Consider the following 19893-nt stretch of genomic DNA (forward strand, 5'->3'; position numbering starts at 1 on the left):
CTCCCTAAAACAGTTTCTCCAAAGACTGAACATTATAACCTCCATGAAGGTTGGATTTATTGCAGGACTGTTGCATTAGACTGCGTTAGTTTTTAGTAGGGTTATCCAATAAACGGCCGAGTGTAATTTCCTGGCCTTACAGTAGGCGGCTTTTGCTTCTTGCGCAGTTGATCCAGGGTTTGTCCAAGCCTTATTCCGTAGTGACTGTTTTAGTTTACGGTTCCAGAGAGTCATAGTGCGCAGTGTTTACGCAAACGACATTTTAAGGAAATTCATTTGTGCAGTCAGAGCAGTGGCTAGAAGAAAGAATATTGATCATCCTAATAGATCACTTACACATGTTTCATATCTTTTTCGCTTTACTGATTTCTTTCCCCGTCTGTCCTGCACTTCACTGCGCATTGTCGCGCAGCTTTGACTGTCACGTGATTCGCCTCGTGATAACAGGAAGTAGGAATGGAGGCAGTGTGAGGATGCTGCCTGTGTCTTGACACTTTTCAACTTCATTTCTCATTTGCAGAAAGCAGCAGACAACAATGACTTCTATTATAAAAGAGACGCAAAGGTGGGCATCTTTCTTTCTTTCATTTTTTTCTTTCTTTCTTTTTAAATTCAAAGACAAAGATTCCTTACCGCGCTAAGCTACCTGTAGCCTAAGCCAGAGACAAGAAGGCATCTCCAAAGTTATCAACGTTGTGCTTTCGAGCGTAAATGGAAATTAGCAAACATTAGCTTTGGGGTGAATTATGTTACTGCTGTCACCATTAAACTGTGTCTTGATCGAGTTTTCTTGCTCTTTTAGGAAACGTTTTACACAGGTCGGCTTACTTCAGTTCCTTCTACAGCGATACAACCAGTAACATATACATGCTATCTTTTTTGTGGTAGCAAACATTTTCGTGGAAAGGAGAAAAGTAGCTATAGTTAATTACTGTAGCCAAAGTGTGTCTGCTAGTAAGACTTTGAACAATACTTTTCTACAGTTCAGAGGGAAATGAAAATGAAGTAAAAGCTCAAAAAGGGCAAATTTCAAGTTACTTTGCAGGGAAAGGTGTTATTTGTTTCAAGTATTCTGTAGCTAGGATTAATTGTTTTAGGGAAAGTGGAAAAGTTTCACATGTACAATTATTATGTAAGAAGCACAAACTGGGGCTAAAAGTCACTATTACTCTGACTATCTTCTTTTTGAGTGAACAGGTGCCTAATTATTTTAGGACTCCACCTAATGATTAATTTCTTTACCGATTAATCTCCCAATTATTGTCTTGATTAACTGATAAATGGTCTTATCTTTGTAATGTTGTAAAATAAAAAAAATGTCCCGCACATTTTCCCAGAGTTCAACATGTCTTAAGATTGTTTTGTCTGACCAGCTGTTCAAAACCTAAAAATATTACATTTTCGTTTGCAGACGCAAAACAGTTAATCGGTTATCACAAGTTTCTGTTGATTGACTAATTGATGAATAGTTGCAGATATAAATTGTCTGTAATGCTACTGTGTGTTTATTTTTTAAAATTGTTTTTCATTTTTTACTTTCAATTGATGAATGTGTGTCATGGTGCAAAAATGGAGGGTAGAGAGAAAAAATAGAACACAAAGTATCAGAAGTAAAATCAGGTATTATGTAAGATGCACAAACCGGATCTTCTTCAGAACTGATAATTTTGAATATAGCAGTACTGAAGCCGTTGCACTACTACTTGACTCTAGTAAAATTTCAAATGCTTTCTTTTGATTGTATATTTTAACTTTGTGGTATTACTACCTTAGTTTTTAATGCACATGTAGCTAGCTAGAGCCATTTTTGTCTAGAAGCATATTTTCTTTTCCATAGCTAGTATGTGTGTGTAATGTGTGTAACATTCTTTATACTAAAATGTATCTGTACATAACCTTATTTTACTCTTCATACTTATACTCTTCCCCTTATTTATCTATTGCAATGGACACAACAAAAACTGCTGTTTACTGATGCTGCATGTTGTCGCTTGTTTATTTATGACAAAGTGGAATACCTTTCATGTATCGCACAATAAATGGGCTGTAAACTCTGTTTCTGATTCTTAAGTAAAAGATCTGAGTGCTTTCTACACCCCTGTCATTGGCACTCACAACTCTTCTCTCCAAACAGCATAAAAGAAGCGGTGACTTTCATCAACACGATTGATGTGAACAAGTTCTCCAGGCTCATCTCTCGCATCATACAAAAGCTTCATCTGAAGGTACCGAGGCTGCGCAGTTATCCTTGCCAAAGACAAGAGGCTTTTGAGGCTTTTGCAGCAAAGCTGTAGTGCCAGAGAGAGCAGTGCATGCATAATGTGTTCCTGGAGCATCAGGCTCTAATGAATGCATGCACATGGTTGGCCCTGTTGATCATTTTCACAAGACTTTGCTGGCTTTCAAAAGGTGTCAGTCATTAATTCCATGAACTATTTATCTCTTTAGTTTTATTTTTTGACCTGTTAAAAGAAAGTAACACAATTTTGTTTAATAATAGTGTGTATTGTGATAGACATTGTGGCACGTCTGAGCTGGAATAGCACAGATGTAACTAATAACGTTAATGATAGCTGTTTTGCATGATTGCTCATTAGAAGGCCTTAGAAGGTATTAAAAAAATCTTTAATTTACAAATGTCTTAAATATTTTCTTTTACCTGCTGCAGGCTGTTGTAGGAAAACATAGAAGTGTTGCTACAACAGTGGATTGTGCAGCAGGAGGCTGTTCAGCCATTCTTTGTGGAGTTTCAGTCAGCACCATCTGACCTGTAGAAAACACTGTCCTTTCAGCTCTTGAAAACTGTGATCTTTCATAGTTCTTTTTCATATCATCACAACTAATAATGTTTTTGTCACAGGGAGAGCGGACATTCAGTGAAGAAGAGGAGCAAAAACTTCAAGCTGCTCTCTCATTGGATAAACAGGCTCTCAATCTAGTCCTGGAAACAGCTGCCTTCATACTAGAGCAGGTGAGGGGTGGTCATATGACAATTGAGTTTCATTAGGTATTAGACATGATGATGGAGGCCAAGAAAGAAAAAGGCTCAGTATACAGATAGCATTTTTCTTTCTACAGTCTCCTAAATCGGTGATTGAGATTTGATCCTCACTCTAAAGAATGGAAGAAAGAGCAATGAGCATAGTGTCTGTAGCTGTTGTGCCTTTTAGTGTGAATCACATTATGAGCCCATTTCTCCAGCTGGGGTCACTGTTGTATTTTGAGTTGTTGTATTGCAGCAATGTTATGTTGAGTGATATGAGTGTTGGGGGTGAATAGGAACAGGACTGTAAGAGTGATCTGTTGCACCTGTAAAATATAATTTATCACATAGTAACTACTCTACCTCATATCTCCTCTCCTCCGTAGGCAGTGTATCATAATGTAAAGCCAGCGTCTCTGCAGCAGCAGCTGGAGGCAGTTCATCTAAACCCAGACAAGGCTGAGGTTTTCTCACAGACCTGGGCCACCACTGGACCGGAGCTGGTGGAGAAGCTAAAGCACAATATTTTTGCCCCAAAGACGGTACTGAACTTTGCCTGCACATACATGACGCCATTTAACCTAAACCCGACCATGTTTCTAAACTAAGGTGTAGGACTAATCCATCCCCAGAAACAGAATAATTATAGGCTACATTTCACACTGTTTTTTTCCCTTTGAACTGATCTCTGTTTGGTGAGACATTATACTAAATTGAGAATCAGCATCAGACTATCCATATTAAGACTGACCTGCTTTTGTGTGAATACGCTCCAGCTGTTTGGTTCACAAAGAGTTCTGTCACAGCTCGCACAAGTTGTCACATTAATTTTAAAACATGTTCCTTTCTATAACTTGATTAAGCGTTGACACTTCAAACGGTGTTCCTTTCAAAGTCAAGGGAATTAAAATCTAACACAGAATAAATAAGCTGCATGTACGCATCCGTCACATCATGCAGGAGTTGTTGCTGCTTGTCATACTTTCAGACATCTCACCTGCCTGTGTCTCACAAGTCATCTCTTACGTCCCCCATGAATTTGTTGCTGCCAGCAGAAGGCCGTGACAGCCATTGAGCCTCAAGACGACCTCTGCTTCTGCTCTGACTTTGGGCAATAAGTCACCAAAGAGACTGCATATAACTGACATGCAGCTGTGTTCTCATCCACCCTTTTTGTTGAATAGAAAGCAGGGCGTTTGTGGACTGAGCAAGATGTCACACCTTTGCCACTCAGCAAACCAGTAAACACACTAATTGCCACCTTGTCATTTCTTCCACATATTAGCTGATTATAACATGTCAAAAATTCTCACCCGCTGTCCCTCTACTGACACAGTCAATTAAACACACGCAGGTGGAGATTAGAATAGGGATGAAAACAGTGAAAGGGAGCAGTCTCATTTAGAGCTGCAAGTATTGGATGACTATCTGATTAATCATATCATTTTTTTTCAGAAGGAATGCCAAACATTTGTTGGTTCGAGCTTCTCAAATGTGAAGATTTGATTACTTTCTTTGTCATACATGACAGTAAAATTAATATCTTCTAGGTTATGGACTGTTGGTCAAGACAAAACAAATTATCTGAAGACGTCACCTTGGGCTGTGGAACATTACAAAGGAAATTTTCCACTTTATTAGGACATTTAGTAGACAAAATGATTAATCGCTTAATGGTGAAAACAATCAGCAGACTGATCAATAATGAAAATGATTGTTAATTGCATGTCTAGTCTTAATAGTTGTGGCAAATGCATGTTTCATGATCCACAAATTACCCTAAGTTTCACAAACGTGCCTCATAGTTTGTGAGTAACTTTGATTACCCGCTATTCAATTGGTGTGTTGCATAATATTAAAATACATCATATGTATTTATTTCAGTCAATTGATTTTATTGATTAATCTTTTAAAGTTTATTCATTTGCATAGACTGAAAGTGAAGTAAGTAACATATCATAGAGTTGTGGTGTTTATTCATGCTAATGTGAATGTTGTTCCAGTTGTGAATAACGATGCCCAGCCCTTCCCCACCTCACACCTGTCCTCTGATGCTGTGGAAGCATCCAGACCCAATAAGTCACACATGGTTTATTATTATGGCCTTTCTCTGCATCATAAAACACTTAACTGCTCTGCCTTGAGTCAGTGCTGCTAATCTATCACACTGCTACAGCTGACTGATGAGGTATCTCTCAGTAAATCAGCCAGGCAGGCGGTGGATTGGTGAGATTGGTGTTTGGAGACACTACAAGGTTTTTGCCTGACTTTAGCATCAAATCGGCCTTTTTCACATTCAGAGATGTTGGAGCAAAGTTAGGATGACTGAATGATAATCTGAAAACTTGCGGTTTGGAAGCATGGTAACAAGGCATGACTGAACAAAGCTGTTTTCATTTTTCAAACTTTAATGGTTCCAGGTCCTCAAATGTGAGAATTTGTTACTTTTCTTGCTTTTTTGGATTTGCAGTGGTTTGTATTTGCATTTTCATTTATAGTAATTATATTATAATAAGGTTGATAAAAAAAAAAATGCTGCTGTGACGGATGCAATTTCCCCATTGTGGGACTAATAAAGGTGTATCTTAAACATAGCCCTGATCAATGAATAGTGAAAATTTTAGGTCAGATAGTGAGACCACAGTAAGGAAAAAAGAGTAATAAAATATGAATATATGCATGAATATGCACAAATGTGCAGTTTTTTTCAGAAATTCTGCTTCCACTGTTATTTTGTGGGGCAAGTGAGTTTCAGTTTTTCACTCTGAAAATGTGTCTAGGGCATTTAGAAGTGTGAGGCTTCATTATAACTATGTTAATATTTTTAAAAAAAAGCCTGGCACCATTTGTGTTTTTCAGCTGGAGTATGTTGGTTGGCAGTTGAACCTGCAGATGGCCCAGTCCAGTCAAGCCAAGCTGAAATCTCCCAGTGCTGTCCTTCAACTGGGGCTCCGCAGTGAAGACTCTGAGGTACGAACACACACATACGGTATCCTTATGCACACTTTGTACATGTTGCTTATAATTTTTCTGGCTCTGCTTCTCTTATACCTTCACCTATCTATTATAAACATGTTCACTACAAAAAAAAATCTGTACTATCCACTGTAATCAGAGACTGTTTATGCCAAATGGCGAGCATTTCCAATCTGCCTCTCTTTCTTTGCTAATAGATGGTAATCCCACCGGTGTCTGTCTTGACCCAGAGGTAGACGTACATCTGGCTCTGGAGTAACTGTAGTGTAAAGACCAGAGATCAGGGAGCTTGTTATCTGAAACCTCCAGGGTTTCTTTGTTCTCTTGAGAGACACACTGTGTAGCTACAATTGGACAGAATGTGCATTTATTGGAGGGTCTTGTAATGAGCTTTGAACTGTATCTGTTTATGCACAGTATGCAGGCTTGTTTACTAAATATGTCTTAGATTTAGTCTAGATGTCTGCCTTACTGAGACAATTATTGATGCACTGTTCTATTGAGTCCTATCCCCAGATATTTGTATTTATAAAGGAAAACACTATGAAACAAGATACACATGTGGTTCTGACTAGATTCTTTAGCCTTTTCCATTCATTTGTATTCAGTAGAGTTTGTTTGGATCCCAATTAGCTAATGCTATGTAGTGACTCCAATAGCTACGACCTCCTGAGCCTCCCTCACTCATTTCTTTCTTTTCCGCTGGGAGAAAGATTGCTCTGTAGCTGTAACGAAAGGAGTGAGAACTCATGAGGCTGCTTTCCTTCACATTCAGTGATTTTCAGCCTTTGAAGTGTGTGATTTGTTTGAAATATTTTATCCAGACTTAATGTTTTGATTCTTCTGACAACCTTAAACATGAGCACATACTTAGTGAGATAAGATTAATCAAGTGCTTTTGATGTTTTGACAAATATTTGAAATGTATTCTACCGATTTTTCAATGCTACACATGACTGTTGTTTGTTTGGCGTGGATGCTGAAAATTTTAGTTTTGACACTCGGGCGTTTCACTGGTTTCTTTTAAAGCAGTTTTTGTCACAAAATGGTGGGGACTGATTATCCCCCAAGCCTGGATAGTGTTGTTCCAGCTGACTAGTCAAGTGTCTTTCTTGCATGCTGCTTTGTATTCAGTCCCTAGAGAATGCCGGCTCAGCCTAAACGTGGAATTAGGCATGACATATTCAAATTGCTGCCTTCTTAAATGTGGGCCTATAGGCATAAGCTAGAAAAAATATATGTTTTTCTTTATCTTTGTGAACGCGACAGCAGTTGGAATGCTTTTTGTTTTGGACTATTTTCTGCTGTGTTTTCTCTAGGCTAGCAAAAGAGGCATTAATTTATTTAAATCCACTTACACAATTCCCCTTGTGGGAGGAGATAGCTGGGGGGCTAAAACAAGGCTGGTTCAAAGTGTGGAGGGATCAACTTCAACGAATTATACTGAGGTGTACGTCCTCTGGTGAGCTGCAGGGGGCACTGTTGTCTCACAGGTTGGAAAACATCCCCTGGGCATTAAAGTGTCTGAGAGATGGATAGGATAGCCTACCTTTTTTAACTTTGTATTAAGGCAGTTTGAGTGTGCACAGGCTTTTTTTTTTTCTCTTTAAATTTCCATCCATTGGTGTTTTCTGATTATAGTAAGTTTGTTTTCTTCCAAACTTGCTGAGAATTGCTCAGTGCAACTTCTTGAATGTCAAAACACTGCGATGACTGAGAAGTAAATTAGTTGTGAATAGAAATGAAATTCAGCTGCAAGTGCCATACTAATTACAGTGCAGATTTATAACACCCTCACTGCTAACTGTCTAAAAGAGAGGGAAAGGCATATAGGAGAAATTAGAGGATTAAAGGTGACAGAGGACAGGGGAGGGAAGGAGGGATGTAAGGAAATAAGGGGGAGGAGGTGAAAACAAATAAGAAAAGGACATAGGGAGTAAAATAATGAAGATGAAGAGGATAAAGGAAAGAAAATGAAAAAGAAGGAAAGGAAGGCGAGGGTGGCCGTCTGTATATTATTGATTGCTTGGAACCCAAATGGAGAGTTAGAGACTCTCCCATCTGACCAGCCTCCTGCTTCATTAGCACTCTCCCTGAAGAGGAAGAGGAGGAGGAGGGCGAGGAGGACTGCCAGGGAGCTTCAGATTTTCTTCACCGAACAATATGTGACATACAGTATATCTACAGTGCAGTGGAGGAGATGTATATTTAGAGAAATGAATGGATATTTCGTTTTTTTGTTTTTATGAAATTTTTCTTTAATAAAAAAAAAACAAAAAACAAAAAAAACCCCTCTGCCTCCAAAACGTGTGCACTAACAACATATATTGAAAGTATAGATCACTGTTTCGGCTTCCACGCAGCAGTCATCCCACCCAGGGGAGCTCCTGTTTCCCTAAACTGAATTTGTATCGGGTTCAGTGGAAAGTTGATGTACTGTGGAAGCACTGCAGTATAGCTGCACACAGGTAAATGTCCTCACACCCACCCCTTAATGTTTTAAGAGTGACAACTCTAGTTTATCCTCATAAGGATCGGTGGAAATGGCCTCACTCAGTGTAGGTATGATGTGAGACCTGTTGCATAGCTTGTTTGTTATTCTGAAGGATAGGCAGCTGAGACAGAAAAGGACTTAAGTGATCTGTTGTCAGAGAGAAAAGAAAAGAAACAGGAGCTGAGCATGGGACAGACGTAAGATGAGGATGCAGAGGAAGGTGAGAGGAAGGACAAAAAATAGAGGAAAGAAGATGAGGAAACAGAATGAGAATGACGACAGAAAGATGACATTGGGAGAGGATGAAGATGAAGAGAAGGATGTGGAGGTGACAACAAAGATGAAACGTGGAGGAGAGCGGCGGATTTGTTGTTCTTGCAATTCACTGTGGGACATGCGAAGTGTGGAGTGATGGCAGGAGTGAATTTCAGCATATGCAGTTGTAGTAATATTAGCAGTATGTATGGGTTGTCTCCTCACTTCAGGCAGTTACAGTTATTAATGATTTGCAGAGTGTGCCCATTCATCAACACACAAAAAAGCACCAGGAATCTGTGCTTTTATCTGTATTTTAAGAGGCTTTTTGCTAAGCACACTATCTACACTACAGACGACCATATTTAGTGCTCTTTCAACTGCACAGACCTTGAAATATAAGTACACAATCTGCCCAATTTAATTCTGAGGTGTGCTGTTTACAGAGGTTTGGTCGCTGTGGGATGAAACTGTGCTTGAAGAAAAGCTACTAAAAAAAGCCAGTGGGTGGCTTTCTGCCCAGTACCTGGTGCGTGCGTACCTTCTTCTCTTGGCTGCTGGAGTGTTTAACACACACACGTCTCCTTTCCGCTAAATTTTTGAGTTTCTGAGTTTCAGCTTCACATCATTTTGGTGCTGATTAGGGTCTTATGCTTTGGAGGCCTTAAAATATTTGGCACAAGGATTATGCAAGAAAGAAATGATATTATTAGTTGTGTAGATTCTGGTGTCTGCTACTTCAGTATATGATTGAGGTAAACATTTACAGGGCTGTTGGCCATATTTTTACAACATTTGGCCATAGAATCAGCAGCTAACCTTTAATAATAAAATTAGTTGCACCATTAATTTGTGTGGTACAAACCTCCAGGGGCAGTGACAGGCATAAAAGAACAAATTCAATGTCTGATGGAGAAAGACTGAGTGGATATCATATTCTCAGCAGCACTTGAAGCAGCTGCCACAATCTGTCTTTGTTTTAAAATGCCGCATTGATAAATCATTTGGGGGGAAAGCTAGATAGTGCCTGTGGGAACCGTCATGGACTACAGTCGACATTATAAGAACTACCTTATTCCAGCATTATGCAACAGGCAGGCATCCCACATCACGTGGAGGAAAGTTCCAGGAGCCTTTATAGGGCATTGGCTGCAAGAGGAGAGTCATCTAGCTCAGTGGTTCCCAACCTTTTTGGCTTGTAAATGAGACATGAAAGTCAGCTCATGTTCAAATGTTACATAGTTCCACTAGCTGTGTGCACCTTAAGAAGGAGTTATTTTTACCTTTTCAGGTTGGGTAATTAGAATAACTTTCAGAGGCCTGTGGAGGTGAGACTATCCAGAATTGTATTTTTATGAGAAAAGAAAAGAGTTCCCAGTAAATAAGGAGCAGCAACATGTTTTTCTTCTGCTCTCTGATCATGTTGATCATCTCAGGAAACTTCACAATCATTTTGTGACCCACATTTGAGAACCACTGATTTAGCTACACAATAATGGGCTACAATCTAGCGTGCCTGTTCTGATACTGTACTCTAAAACAGGGGGCTTGCTCATTTTCTTACTCCCTCTCTCTGTTCTCTCATTTTGTGTCCCTCACTATCATTTTGTCTGTCTTTCTCCACAGTATCCATTTTCCTTTTTATTCATAAACATGCAAGTAGACACTCTGATGTCACTTTAATGAGTCTTAACGTTGACTTTCCTTGCCAGTCGTGGTGTCTCTCTCTCTCACTTCTGTGTCTCTGTCCTGTGGCATTAGAATGAGCCACTGCTCTACAGACCAAGGGTAGGGTGACATTTATAATACAGAACATCCACTTGCAAGGCAGCCACCGCTGATTTCAATATTTATTGTGGACATGCTAGGCCACAAAGGCGTGGGGGTAAGAGCTAGTGAGCTAATGCATCTTCTACATGCTGGCTCAGACTTCAAAGAATATCTGTAGCTGATAGCTTCAGACAGACTTGATGAAAATTGATAAAGCAAAGCTCTTTTGAGTTTCAAACCACAAACTGGGGGAAAAAAAACTTAATGCAGCTTTAAGACAAAACTCCAAACAGATTTTTCTTGTGTTTCTCCTATGGCCCCTGAACATTCAGCTAAAAGCAAGGACAGTTTTGGTTTTGCACTTTACTTGATAGGACACTGAAGTGATTAAATGACTAGTGGCATTTTGATAAAAGTAATAAAAATACGTTTTTTGGACTGTTTATTTGTCAAAATGATTTGTAGATGTCACTTTAGGGTTCCAGAAAATTGTAATGAGCATTTTTCTCAATTTCTGATAGTTTCTGATATTGATTGTTCAAAAATCAGTACAAAAGTTAATCACTAATTAATATAATTATAAGTTGCAGCTTTACTCCAGGGTGACCAAATGTTGGACCAGCATTTGGATATTCAGTGTTTGGCTCCAGGTAATTACAGTATACTAATAGCTTTTTGACTGAGAAGCTTGGTTATTGTTTGGTCTCCTATTTGAACTACACTATATTTGTTTTTTCAATCCAAATAAAACTGAAAAGCATCTTAACTGCACATGGGTCTCTGTTGAATGTCACACATGCAGCCAAATCAATATATTGAAACTGCAGTTTGTCAACTGTCCATTTTTGTGGCTGAAAAGAGAAAATAACTTTATTTTTCTCTCCCAAACAGTTGTTCTTGGTGGAAATGATGCCAAAGTAGATCAGTAAGCTCTCAGTAAATGTGGGACTTAAAGCTCCAGCTGTATCTTGTTTCAAATTTCTCATAGGAGGAGTGTCTGTGAGCATCATAGAAACCCTGCTGTTAATTGTGCTCATTCATACACAAGTGCTTCTGAACTGTCAGAAAGATCGTACTTCTGCCAGATCAGAGTGTAGCAGCAATCTTTCACATTTGCATGGTTCTACCTCAGCTGATGCTCTTCTTCTTTTTCTAGCATCTTCCTTTTTTTTTATTAATCCCAAAATAAATGTCATAATACAGTTCTTTCTTCCCTTTCCTTTATTGGGGACTTACTCGTGAGTGAATCTTTGATTTGTTGCTTGAAATCTTTGTGTCAAGTTGTCCCCAGCTAGCTCCGAATAGTAAGCCAACTAATTCTAGTTTGTGTGAAACCTGCTTGTTTTAGTTATCAAAGCATCAGACATGAAAGACTTCTCTTCTTGTGATTCTAATTTATTTTCTCTCTTCTGGCTTACAGCGCCAGTGCTGTAATCACGGAGGAACGGAAGATCTTTGTTTGAAAGCGCACAACAACTCACACGCGTATTGAGCCCTCCCGGTGAAGGCTATGACTTTATTTATTAACACTGTGTGATGAGGAATGCAATTAAACGTCCCATTTTGACTTCTGCGAGGAGGTGCTGTGATCAGACGCTCCCCTCCTGAACATCCCTCCCTGCCTCACGTGTCTCAAACCGGCATCACGAGCAGCAGGCCAAACTTTGAACGCAACTCGAAGCTCCCCTGACGAGTTACGTAAAGCCCAGTTGCTGCCTCCCACATGCTCTTGTCATGTAGACCAAACAAACATCACACCCAGAGTAGATCCAACCTTTTCATTTATCATTTGAGGGATTACATGGCCCGATCAATATATTGGAGAGCTCTGATGTAAATGCTACCACGTTCAAATCCTTCACACCAAACCACCCACCAGCCAGCAAGGACAAAGGCAGCTTTGTCTCGATCTCTACTTGCCTTGCTCTACATGTCCCAAGATGCTTTGTTGCTTTGTGTGCACATCTTTTTAAGGGTCTCCCTTTCTCTCTCCATCTCTCTCTGTCTCTTTCTCCATCTCTCCCTTGCCCTCCCCCTTTCCCACTGGTGATTTGTTTTTCTTCTGTGGGATTTCGGATCCCATTCATTGAGAGCACATTGTTCGGCTCTTATCCATTCCAGAGGATGGGCCCCGAGAGGCAGAATGGGTGACTGTGGGTGCTCTCGTCTCTCACTCCACACCCCCCCCCCCCCCCAGCTCTTCGCCACCCCACTCCTTGCTCCTTGCCATACGATGATGTCATGGCTTTTATTTGCTCCGGGGGTACCCATTGATTCTCTCTCCCTATTACACACTCTCTATATCTCCCTCTTCCACCCAGCCCACCTCCCCCTTAACCTCCACTTCTGTTTTCCTCCGCCAGTCCCTTTCCCAGATTCTTTTGCCTCTCAAAAGGCGCCTGGGGGATTTGGGGATGTTTGGATGTTGTTTAGCACACCCACGGTACATGCTTGACACCCAGATAGGGAAGCCATCAACCCCACAAATCCAACTGCAACTCCCATTTAAATCTCATTGATTTAACATCCCTCTTTTATTCTCACATCTCCCACTCCTGTGATCAGCTTTTATTTCTCTCTCATTATTCAGCCTGTTTTGTTTCACACCCAGTTTGTGAAATAATCATTAATCCCCTGATAATGTGGTGCCATTTTGCCATAGCCGGTAGCGATGGTAAAAGAGTGCTTAAGACTGTGATTTTCAGATGTGCATGTGTGTGTTTTTTTTCTATCTTCATTTCAGTTTTTTGTTGGAGTTTATTTTAGAGAGACTGCTCTGCCTCTTGGCTGAACTATGCTCGGGTGAGAAATCTATTTCAGTTTAAACAAGTCGCATTGATTGCAGACGCACAGAGCCAAATCACATCCATTCATTGCAGTGAAAGTTGGCTGATAGGCATACACGGAGTAAAAATCCTGGGGTGTTTAATGAAAATGCCAAATATTTGAAATAATGCAGACACATTATCACTTCATGAACAGGTTTGGATGTTTATTCATGTGGTTTCTGTTTTGATTGTGGTAGCATTCTTTTGTTTTCAGAATTGTGGTGCATTTCATGTTGACAGCAGTTGTCTTTGTGTGCTTACGTTGCGCTGTGACTGGATATGATGGCAATGAAAGGATATGAGCCATAGGCCTCTTCCCTTCCTTGAAATAATGATTATAATGAGTGGGTTGGAGCCTGGCACTGTTGTCATCCGACATGCAATGATAGGGCACAGAGTGCTTCCTCTGCCTGTATCAACAAATTGTCACCAGTGTCTTACTCAACACCCAGCCCCTTTGATGTTACACTGGTATTTGACTGTTTTGTTGAAAGGTAAAGTATTGCTTTAGATTCAGAGTGACGTATTTGGTATAGGGCTGGATATCTCTTGAGAGTTTTGATAGCAATGCAGATGCAAAACCTGAGATTTGTTACAGATGTATTTTGATGCCTTAGACCATGTCTACACAGGGAGCATTGTGAACGTAGCAGCTTAGCTGAGGCACAGCAACAGCTTCAGTTCTCAGTGTCTGCACAGGATTTGTCGAGGCACAGTATTGAGTGTAGGTCTCCTGAGTTTTGGCAGGGCTCAGAGCAGAATACACAATCACTGCGGTTACGCACGTAAAACTGAAGAAAATAGTCTTGAAGTGTAAAAAAAAAACAATTTGGGTTGCGGCTATGAGAGTAAAGCGTGAGAGAAACACCAAATATTGTTCCTATATTGTTCCTGTGATCATCAAAATAGAAGTGTGTCTGTTCCATTAGATGCAAAAAAACACAGCTGAAACCTCCTGTGTAGACAAAACTTTATTGCAAGAAATAAAAACATGATTTTCTACAAAACTCCTTTTTTTTCATTTGACAGAGGGTATCTACCTTCTCAAATGAAATGAAAATTCTGTCTAAACACAAAGTGTCGTACAAGAACTTTTCCCTAAATAAAATAAATATAAAATAAAATACAGGCAAAAATGTACAAAGTTATGATTTAAATCAGTAAATGTCTGATTAATGAATAAGTAAATGGGACAACAAAACATGATAAAACACATGATGCTGATTTTTGGTTCTTCCAATGAGTGCTGCTCGGTGCACTGACTCCTCATTTTGACATGAACTGAATAGCACTGCAAAGAAATGGAAAACATAATAGTCTCTTATCATGACCTCAGATTCATGTCTGAATGTGAGCTGCTGGTTAGTGATGAAATGTTTTTGGTTTATTAGAGGGGCAGCCCATGTTGTCTCCTGCAAGCTGTACTGTAAACTCTCCCTAACTGTCACTCTCTCATTATCTCTCTTTCTCTCAGCACACACACACACACACACACACACACACACACACACACACACACACACACACACACACACACACACACACACACACACACATTTCACACATCTCCCCTCTCTCCTTGTGTATGAGAACGACACTGTCTACATACCATGGGGGCATAGGCTGGGTGCCTTGGCAATCTTCTAGCTCTGCCACACAGTGGAAAAAACAGGCCTTACAGTTGTGAATAGCAGCCGTTACTCGTCTTGTACAAGCACTCTCTCTCTCTTTTATACACACACACACACACACACACACACAGCTCAGTCGCCCATGACCCCCACTCCAACCTTTTGCCAACCTAATACATTAAAATGCATACTGTTTCAAAATGGAGGCTTTGGCTGAAGGGGTTGAGTACCACTTATCCCAGAACCTGGCGCACCAATGGTTAGTCAAGACACACACTACAAGATGTTGCCTAGCTTCAGCTTTTATTTAAGCCACCCCACACACATTTAGAAAATTAAAGTTTGACACAGCTTTTTCAGACGACGTTGTAGTAAGCAGTTTCAGAGGTGAACATGAAGTTTGAACAAAGAAACTTTGAGTTTTGACGTGTAAAACTTTTTTGATCACCGGTGTGCGCCTGGATGCCATATGCAAAAATAGCCAGAATCTCACATGGATATATCTAATATTAGTTCACATCATGCATTCAATACCTAGCTGTTACAGCTTTTTCATAGTGGCAGCTCTTCAGTTAGAACATCATTTCCTAGTCCTTTTGGGAAGTAGACAGAGTTTAGGGGCTTGGCAGCAGAGGCTGGTACATGACAAGGCATCTTCCCTCTTTCTCCATATCAGGCAGCGGTAACTAGCTGCCACCACCATAATCATCTTGTTACGGCTCACACACGGCTCGTGTTCCTTGGCTTGTTTATCTTGGCGCTTGTGCTGTTGAGTGTCTCCATTCTCCCTGGCTCTGCAACGTCAAGCTTCTTCATTTAGATGCTCTTAAACACGAAGATTTATTTTGGATTTAAAAAAGACCCAGGGATGAATTTTAGGAAATGTTCTATAATTTTAGATAATTTTAGGGTAGAAATATCAGTTATTTTCCACTACAATAAACTTAATCTCTTATAGGTTGATAGAAGGTGATGATCTGTTAATACCAAACACACCAGTAACTTATAAATGTGGACATTACATTTGTGGAATTGTCTCTTCAGAGTGGATAAATTGAAAATGTGGTCTCACATTTGTAGTGTGGACATTGTAAAACCTACACCTCTTTAGTAATCAATGAGTAGACTTAAGCTGGTTACTGGTGGTAACAACAAGTGTGGTTTAATACGCTGCGAGCATTTACTTTGACAAGGAATACAACTGAAGAGCAACTGGTGCAGTGCAGACAAAAAAAAATATGATTTTTGCCAATAATCAGCCTTGAGCGACTGTGATCTGGTTTTGTGCTGTGCTCAGCACACGTCATCTAAACACACAACACTGCACTGTACCAGAAGCTGTTTACCTTGCTGAGAAGTTGGAGGTGTACAGCCTGTTGCCTGCAACTCTTCCTCTAACAACTCACTGTGGCTGCGCCTTTTTGTTCTGTTACTCTCTGCAATGTCGAAAACTGATATGCTGGCATTAAATAAATAAATTAAAAAATGACCGTTGTCTTGCAGGAGGATATTTGGTGAATGATCATGGTTGGCGTTAACCTCAGTGACATATACTCTGTGTTTTCTGTGACTGCTCCATGTTTTAGTATTTGAATGCTTTTAATGTGAAACAACTTAAATACATTAAATGCTGTTGCTGAAAAAATACCAGCCATATAGTATGAAATCAGAATAGCAATTATAACTCTAAACACACTCCTTACCAGTAGTTGATGTAATTCACCATTTTGTTGCCACTGCTATTCAATTAACAGAGAAGGAAGAAGAGCAATTTTTAAGATATTTTGCTATTTGTTTTGATGTGGACAGCAAGATTTTAGAACCCGACTAGAAAATGTAAGCCATTATGTCGGGAACCTGCATTTCATGTTAAGGTTTTTTCAGATGTATCCTCACTGGTGTGGGCATGGCCTGAATTCAAGAGTTGAAAGGCTTGAGGGTTGAGCTGAAAGTCTTGTAAACAGTAAGCCTTGGATAAATAGTCTGCAGAGGCAGAGCTCCCTCTGCCCACGGATAAACTGCCAGCTCTACTCATTCCAATTCAGGGTTTGGCAGTTTTTAGGTGCTTAATGTGATTTGTCTCCTTTCAATGTTTGCACCCTACATCTAGGAGATGTGGGAGGTGTGAACAAACAATGTGAAAGCACCATGCTATTTGCAGACATTTCTTTTTTCTTAGTCAGGTGCCATTCAAATAGCATGAACTGTACTGTACATGTTGCTTATAGACCTCAAATAAGTATTTCCCTGTACTTCTCCCCGCTGGTGATTCAGTTTTTTTTTTTTTATTGTTACTGTGTTTGTTTTGACAAAAGTCCCTTTTCTTATTTTCCTCAGTGCTGCCAAAAGCTTGATTACTCTTCACTGTAGATATATATTTCTGTAGATTCTGGACAGGATATAGCTTCTGTATGAGCAACAACAACTTCAACATTTTTCAGACCATAATGCAGGTCGTGGCAATCTATAGTGAACAAATCTTAACAATCTTAAGTGAGCCTGTAGTTTTGACGTTTTGATGCTGAACCATTTATTAGACCCACTTCTTTCCATTGTGCACACTGACACTTTCCTACTTCTGTACTACACCACACAACATAACTTTTCTCCTATTCCTCTACCTTCTGTTGCGCATCCCCTGATTGTTGCTCTCTGTTTGAGTTGAAGAGAATGAATGAGAGGAGAAACATACTGTGTGTGCACTTGGTGAGAAAGCTATTTTTGGCTGCTCTAAAGGATGAGTCACAGTGACATATGAATAGATAAGAAATGATTCTTCCATCACTTACAAAAAGCCACTTTTCCCTCTCCATCACTGCCACATCCACACCATTTTTTACTGTTATTATCTTGCCATCTCTGTAATCACTCATCTTTCTTTTTTCAATATTTGACATACCTCTTCTTACCCTCTCCCCCTCTCTGTTTTTCTTTACATCTTAATGAACATACCCTCCATCTGCCTGGCTCATTTGTCTGTGATAATTGGAGCAGGCATCACATTGGTAGCAAAAGCCCATGACAATTTGTGTGTTTAGAGCGCCACATATGTCACCTGCTATTAACAATATGTAGCATTTTAATTACTGAACGTACATGTCTCACAATAATGGAGGTGCTGAAACTAAGGCTCACAGGAGCAGATGTAAGGAAGGCCCTCTGGAACCATCACAACATCTCAGTGCACTGAATAAACAGAGGCAACAGCATGTCCCATGGATTTCACCTATATTCATCCCATTGATTTTAGCTGTATGAAATGTGATAGCCTGTCAAATACTGCTGAAAACCAGCGTAGTTTTTTTCTTTGAAAGACAATGCTTTCTTTAACTTGCTACAGGTTTAAATATTTGTGTGCAAATTATTTCCACTTTTGATTAATATGCCGATTGTATATGTCAGCATGCATCAAACAAAGTCCTTATCGGATTTTCTATCAGCATCTGAAACCCCCCCTTTCCCCATACAAAATTGTTGTATGTATGTAATTGGCCTTTTGGAAGAACCATAAACACTATTGATCTTAGATGTGATCAGACAGCAGCTCATACTAACTAATCTGTTTTAAGCCTCAAATCTAGAAGATGTCAGAAAACAGTGAAAAATGCCATTCATTTTACTGTTGAGTTTTGTATATTTTAAAAGCCCATCCAGGGACAGGCATTGTACATTAGTCCGATGGTATGTGGCAGTGTTTCATGACATATACTTGCCCTTGTACAAACAAACATTAAGCAAATAAATAAGTACAATTTCCCACAGCCAAAGGCGACATTTTCAAATGTCTTATTTTTCTTGACCAACACTCTGCAACTCCAAAAACATTAAATTTATAATGATATGGTGAAGTTGGAAGCAGCAGATATGTGCAATGTTTGCTTGACAGCTAAGTTAAACAATTTATTGCTGATGATTAATGTTCTGTCAGTGTATTAATCTATTCTAATCATTTCAGTACTACTGTATATGTCGAATCATCTTTGTCTTACAGCCAGCATTTGAGCTGATTACCACCCAAACCTTTTGTTTGAAAGAAAAGGTACAAGATACTTTGTTTAGCAAAGATGAATGGTGAGCATGACCAATACAACAAACTTCTTTTCATGACAAACCAAGACAAACCTCAAGAGACAACAGGTATAAATGTTGCATCTTTCCTCTGAGAATAATAGGAGCTTGAGTTTCTAAATATTGCATGATTGACCTCCAAGTGAGCATGGGGTGATTACAGGTGTCTATCACAACAAAAGAAATATGGGACAGTGTTGAAAGAGCCTTTGTTTCAGTGTAGACAGCACACTGAGTCATATTCGAACCTGTTCTCGTGTCTGCCTGTCTGTTTCCTGATAATGTGGGTCAGAGAAAATCCATCAAGGCGCAGAGAAAAAGAGAGAAAATAGTATCCCTTATTCCACATGTGGCTGTCAGCTGCCTGCCTGTCAGTCTGTGTGCTCTTTTCTACTATCACAGTCTGTAATACCACTTATTAGCTCCAGGTCCTAGCTATCCTGCTATATTTTGTTTGCGGCTTTAGCAACCGTGTCAGTTCCCCTGTAGCATGTCTGATGGGAGCCGAACACTCTGTTCTTTGTTTAGAGCCTGTGCTATGAATTATAGATACAGGAAGCTGCTCCGATATGTCACTTTCTTGGGCTTGGCAGAACACACAAACACACACAAGAGAATGCTAGACACAATAAACACTAGACACACACCTGAATACAGAAAAGTATACTTTTCGATGTAAATGTATATAAATCAAGCCTAAATCGCGTACATGTACGTAGACAAATACACAGTGAAAAACACAGAAACACACATGCGTGCAGTAAAGACACACACACACACACACACACACACACATCAGGTGGCATCTTGGGAAACAGTTCTTTTTTGTTCTGAAGGCTTTTCAGAGTTGCCCACAGCGCTCCAAATACATGCACCACTGGAAATCTG

General features: G+C 39.8%; 1 protein-coding gene across 2 annotated transcripts in view; it reads left to right on the forward strand.

Moving 5' to 3' along the window:
* The first annotated feature begins 430 nt into the window (after positions 1-430).
* The window catches only part of commd10 (COMM domain containing 10), a 49917-nt gene continuing 30454 nt past the window's right edge, over positions 431-19893 (forward strand). For both annotated transcript variants that reach the window (XM_041041395.1, XM_041041396.1), the window contains exons 1-5: positions 431-565; positions 2135-2225; positions 2861-2971; positions 3370-3525; positions 5843-5953. In XM_041041395.1, the coding sequence (XP_040897329.1) occupies positions 537-565; positions 2135-2225; positions 2861-2971; positions 3370-3525; positions 5843-5953 (498 nt within the window). In that variant the 5' untranslated portion in view covers positions 431-536. The remainder of the gene's footprint in view (positions 566-2134; positions 2226-2860; positions 2972-3369; positions 3526-5842; positions 5954-19893) is intronic.

This window comes from Toxotes jaculatrix, chromosome 7 (genome assembly GCF_017976425.1).
Source record: "Toxotes jaculatrix isolate fToxJac2 chromosome 7, fToxJac2.pri, whole genome shotgun sequence".
In the NCBI taxonomy this organism is placed as follows: domain Eukaryota; kingdom Metazoa; phylum Chordata; class Actinopteri; family Toxotidae; genus Toxotes; species Toxotes jaculatrix.